At 41.3% G+C, this 6,343-nt stretch overlaps 1 protein-coding gene across 1 annotated transcript in view; it reads right to left on the reverse strand.

Annotated features, from left to right (window-relative positions):
* Window positions 1-3,760, reverse strand: part of LOC145411239 (zwei Ig domain protein zig-8-like) — a 76,910-nt gene extending 73,150 nt beyond the window's left edge. Inside the window, exon 1 of the mRNA XM_080281306.1 lies at window positions 3,712-3,760. Coding sequence (XP_080137432.1) covers window positions 3,712-3,760 — 49 coding nt within the window. The remainder of the gene's footprint in view (window positions 1-3,711) is intronic.
* Window positions 3,761-6,343: the final 2,583 nt, after the last annotated feature.

The raw sequence follows: 6,343 nt of genomic DNA on the forward strand, positions 1-6,343 counted from the left end.
ACATCATTTGGTAACTGTAAGGCATATCCACCCATGAAACATAGTGCTCACCTCACCGAAGTTAAGTTCTTTTGGTGAGAAATTTCCCAGTTGGCAGAATACGTTAAATATAAGAGCGATACTCACTTCTGTCAAAGGCTGAATGAGCTGCCAGTTAGCCCAATAAGCCATAACCTGACTACAGCGTGCTTTTTTTTCCATAATTTATTTTCATCATTCCCTCCTTTAGCCACTGTAGGCCTGACATTAGATATTCGCATCGAGAACCAGTTTTTCTTGACAGGTGTGAGCATTCTTCGCATGTTCACTCCATGGTAAATGATCACAAAATTTATAAGTTCACAGTAGTTACTGTTTCTACCTTTCTTGGTCTACCTTCTTGTTCCTAAGAAACTTCGAAGTGTGTTTTAAAAATCCCGTTAATATGAGCAAAGCTACAGCCCACCCGCAGTTTTCTCATGTACAGTATGGTAAGCTGCAAGCCACAAGTTAAAGGGGATGCTGGGATATATGTCTGCATACATTCGCAAATTCTCTCTACTGATGACAGAACAATAAACTCTCCAACACAAAAAATACAAATCTATACCCTGACTTTGACATGAATCGCTATTACAAGACACTACGTTCTCTTTCATATTTCGCCAGTATGGAGAAGGGTTAATTCTTGCTATCATTTTCCCTCCAAGGAAAAGGTCCGGTCCACAGAAAACCTCAAATAGACCGTCTGTTCGAGCAAGCGAAGTGAGCGAGAACACGCTTAAATACGTAATGGGTTGTCGATTATTACACCATGCACTGCATGAAATCATATCAGAAAGTATTAAAGCTTAAGTGGACGTACAACTATCGTTGGGAATCTGACGAAAAATAATTGGTGTTGCTTGAATGACACCTCAAATGTTGTCTGCACATTGCTCAAAAACAGCCCAAAAGAGCCAAGCTGAGCACTAAATAACATCAAAACTGTTGTTTTGGAAATAGCACATTTATACACAAAGATGGAAAGCTCGTGGTGTTAAGAGTCGTTCAGTAAATTCACTCCCACAATACTCAACAATGCCAAAAATGCCACAGCGACTACAAAACGAGTGATATCTCTGTTGCTATTAAAGCTACAGTAGACAAATGTCCATTACTGGAAAGCTTATGAAGAGTAAGTTCCTTAAGTGGCGTTTCTCAAAATCTGCCACGAAGCTGAATATCCAGACTGAGCATCAAAGTTTGGTTATTTTCTAAACAATGCTGTAGTAGATCTTCACACAGTGCTGGAAAGCTAACGATGGAGTAATAAAATCCGTTTAAAAGGTCCCCAAAGCATCAAAGTGAGCACGAAAATATGCCCAGTGTGTGACCTGCCATCCTTTGGCATGAGGGTTCAAATCTCCTCTCCTGATAATGCGCATATTCTGAAATAGGACTGACCATTCCAAAATGTTCATTAATATCAGACATGTAAGACTGCAGAATTCTCTTCCTTTTGCCTAGAATATCATCCGCAGGTTCAAACACATTGACCGTTTCAAATGTTGTCTCCTGAAATACCCCATAGGTCCGTAGATAGGTAAACCTCCTAGTCTTCTGGCTCCAGAGGACGTTCAGTTTGCCGCCAGTACTTTCTGGAATATTCCGTACTGAGAAATGTTGGGTCCAGTGTATTTATAAGCCCAGAAAAAGTTGTCCTTTAATTTTCATAACTGAATCAATAAAATGCATGTTTACCTCGGGGCTTTTGGCCTCAGAGGACATCCAGTTTCAAGTTTGCTGTCAGTACTTTCTGAAATATTCTATACTTAGAAACTCTGAGTCCAGTGAATGTATAAGGTTAGAAAGATTTGTACTTTAATTTTCATACCTTTTTCGTATTAAAAACATGCAAGTTTATGTTTATTTTATCAATTTCTGCAACGTGTCCAAAAGTCCAAAGGTTTCATTTAAATGACCTTGATTTCAGGGTTTCCAAACTAGAAGTCGCTTCATCTACAGCTGCTATAATAGCAGCTGTGTCTTTGTCTGAGCATGCATGTGTTTGGAAAGTTGCAAGTCGCTATGTGATGGTCCAGGCTTGGTGGCGGGCTGAGTAGGTTGGTAGGGAGATGCGTGGGTGGCTGAGTGGACAGAGATAGTGCTTAGGAGAGATGGACAGGTGAGGTAAGTGAGGCGGGCGGGCGGGTGAAGTTGCTGCATGGGTGTGGCAAATGAATTTGATGGACTGTGCATAGTGTGTAGGGTAAGTGGGAGGAGTGGGCAAAGTGTGTAGGTGGATGGAGGTGGAGTGGTCAGGAGGGTTGAGCACGTGGGTGGTTGGGTTGATGTGGGAAAACAGACCTACTGAAAAAGATATCTTTGAGATAAATAGGTCCAGGAATAGAAGAGATCTTGTACGAAAATAGGTCCATGGGGTTACATCCAATGGGATATGGGGCCCAAGTGGAAACACAGGTTCACTGAGTAAAATATATATATATATATATATATATATATATATATATATATATATATATATATATATATATATATATATATATATATATATATATATACAAAATGAGGACAATGAAAAAGTTGGTCCATGATGGGATTGGGTGTGTCCACATCGGGAGAAACCAGGTTCATGCTGAATATACGTCCGTGGACAAGATGTCAGTGAGGAAATATGAGTCTACGGTCAAACTGGGTCCATGGGGAACATCGGTCATTTAAGGGATAATTCAAGTAGATCCGTAGGGCAAATATAGGTCAGTGTGGGAAGACAGTTTCAAACATGTTGTTGGGGAAATATTCCACGGGCAAAATAAGTCCATGGGGTAAAGAAAAAAAAGGGTCAATGGGAGAAGTAAATCCATGGGAAATGTAGGTTTGTTTCAGTTCGTTTCGTTTATAAAGGCTCCAACATCCATAGGCCTTGGTTACCTAATGGCGGCCCTCCACGCTACTCGATCTCTGGCAGCCACCCCATTCAGTCCCTTATCCCTGAGGTCACACACTATGACCTCTTCCCAGGTCTTTTTTGGTTTCCCTCTCGCAACCTTACCTCCGATGTTCACACTTTTCGTGAGGGAAAGTTTATCCACAGGGAATAAAGCTCCGTGGAGGAACATAGGGCACATGTGCTTCCCTATCACTGAGGAAGATGTACTACGAATCATCCATATCCAACTACAATACAGTCTACTGTCGTCAACTATGCATCTCAATCACTTCCAGTGGTCGGTTAAGTTTTCTGGTTTCTTTATTATTTTTTTAAGTCGCCACTATCCAATACTAATGTCTTCATTTTCAAAGAACTTAATCTCTTCTAAACATTATCACCACCTGCTTAGACTTTATCTACTGTAGATACCGAAACAATGTATAAGAATTTCCTCCTATTCTTCTTCTTCCTCATCTTCCTCCTCATCATCATCCAAATTGTTTCCGACCTAATGTCGAGAGAGTATAATTTTGGAAGAACTACTGGCCTCAACCCCAGCACCCAAAAGAATGAACTACACAGTCATTAACACATCTTTCATGCCTTATCTCACAGGCTTAGCTACTTACACATGCCAGCGGTCCCTTCTGTAACATCTAGTACAATGTCTCTTACATATCTCTCCTCTTTTTATTTGTTATTGTTTTCTCTTGCAGCTTCTCATAACCTTATCAGAGGATGCAAAATCTGAGAAGTAAAATCATTTTCCTCAAATTTCACATTCCACTGTGACTCACCTGCAAGGTGTAGCAGGAATAGAGCTTGTAAGTGTCTGAACCCACTCATCCTCAGAACCTCTGTCACTCTAGGCTAATTCTGTGGCCCACTCTCCTCCGTCTCTCTCCTTTCACCTCTCCGACCTGTGAACGTTGGAAAAAACAGATACCAACATTATATAATGAAAGAAAAGCATGCAGCCACCGAATGCTAAACGCCCACCAGAACATGGTGTTGGCTCAGTTACATACCAAAGGCAAAGAAAATCCACAAAACTCTACGGAATCCAGTCACCGCGTTTCACAAAAGCCAATCCAAATTAAAACTTTTTTTTTTTTTTTGTTTGGGCCGACTCTGGGCATTGGCTTCACAGCCTGCTCCCAAGGCCCAGTAGTCCTCCTACATACCATACACCTCTACATGTCACCACTTCGGCGCTAACACCCACCGTCCATATTGAATACATGCTAGGGCTATCTCAAACAGGACTGGTGTATCGGTATTACTCGTAGCGGGGGAATTTTTACATGTCGGCGGGTCTTCTGGTAGATCAGTAAAGCCTGATTTAATGAAATTCAAATCCTTAAACTGTTCCCTGTCCCCAACGGGGATTTTAACCTGGGCCCGCTAGGAATGCAGGCCACAGCTCTACCGATTGAGCCACTGCCTCCCATTTTGGTGACCTTGACCTTGACCTTGGCCCCGAGTTCCCATTGTCGAACTCGTCCAAGATTTTGGTCATATCATGATACCCTGATGGTTTCAAGTTGATAACTCAAGCCGTTCATGAGAGATAATGCTGCTAAAGGCAAGCAGTAAAAAGTAGTTGACTTTTGGCAGCCATTTTGATGACCTTGACCTTGACCTCGAGTGCCCATTTTCGAAATCGTCCAAGATTTTGGCAAAATCTTTATATACTCAAGGTTTCATGTTGATAGCTCAAGCCATTCATGAGATATAATGGTAACAGATACACAGACAATGATAACAGATACACACACACACACACACACACACACACACACACACACATACATGCTTATATACATACAAACGCGGTGGCTCAATCGGTAGAGAGGTGGCTTGCAGTCCTAACGGACCCAGGTTCGAATCCCGGCTGGGGCAGGGAACAGTTTAAGGATTTGAATTTCATTAAATCAGGCTTTACTGATCTACCAGAAGACCCGCCGACATGTCGTAAAAATACGCTAATACCAATACAACACAGTCCCAGTGTATGGATAGCAACCTAGCATGTATTCAATATGGACGGTGGGTGTTAGCGCCGAAGTGGTGACATGTAGAGGTGTATGGTATGTAGGAGGACTGCTGGGCCTTGATAGCAGGCTGTGAAGCCTATGCCCAAAGTCGGACACATAAAAACACACACACACACACACACACACATACACATACATGCTTATATACATACAAACACACACACACACACACACACACACACATACACATACACATACATGCTTATATACATACAAACACACACACACACACACACACACACACACACACACACACACATATCGACAGACACACAGACGTGGGCAAAAAACATTATTGTTCCGCCTTGCTAAAGGCGGGCGTTAAATATCTACTAACCTACACATATTGTCCACTAAATTTTGAAATGGGAAGGATCCAGAAAGAAGAACAAGAAGGGAAAAAACAAGAACTGTCAGCAGAATGTCTAATGGATGTAGTACACACATCCATTCACTCATCAGTGTAGTCTTCAAACTCCTTAACTCTATCTCAGTGACCAAACGATCATTATCATAACATACTCAGACTGCCCATGGCAAAGACCATTTCCATCCATTAGGTTCTGTTTTCTAATAATTCATTATCATCCTCAAATGCCATCCCACTCTTTGCCACAGTCATTCAACTCTCTTGGCCATCCATGCTCACAGAGCTCCTACCATCAAACTCACTTATAGATACTTCACAAAAAAATTCCACCATCTTATTGATAGTCACTCTCCTGTGAACACTCTTCTACCCTTTAACAGACTTCCTTAGTCCATAAATTACAGTAGGTTCATGACTTTCTGTTTAACATATTCTACTCAGACTTCATTTCAATCTCCTTTATAGTGTTCTAAATACTTTATAGTCACACCATTCTAAAGTCTCACACACATACATTACTGAGAGGACAAAAAAAAAAAAAAAATTACAGCACATGCACTTATACATCAAATCACTGTTATGGAGGCCATACATACAACAGCCATACCTCTACTCTAGGCTATGTTGGATCACTCTACGGCAAATTTTTATTTCTTGTCCTATTTTCTCGCACTCTGCCAATGAATGTAACTCTAGCAGTTCAAGTCCCTCTCAGTTCACTGTCAGTTCCCACTGTCAATCACACACTTTTTCTAGGTAAGCTTTGCTCTTGTCTTACCTACTATTTTATATGCAGACCTAACCACTCACAAACATTTTCAAAGCTCTTTAGGAGATTACAAAGATTCAACTCACTATTAGTTAGCAAATCAGTATCATCTATGTATACCAGATTTTCAATATCCCATCATCCATCCGCCCCTCTCCCGGTGATGACTCGAGGTGCCTGGAACCACTGTCTGACTCTCTTTTGCTTCATCATTTCTGCAACATTCGCAGCCT

Source organism: Coenobita brevimanus, chromosome 88 (genome assembly GCF_032717465.1).
Source record: "Coenobita brevimanus isolate Jiangsu-jjx chromosome 88, ASM3271746v2, whole genome shotgun sequence".
In the NCBI taxonomy this organism is placed as follows: Eukaryota; Metazoa; Arthropoda; class Malacostraca; order Decapoda; family Coenobitidae; genus Coenobita; species Coenobita brevimanus.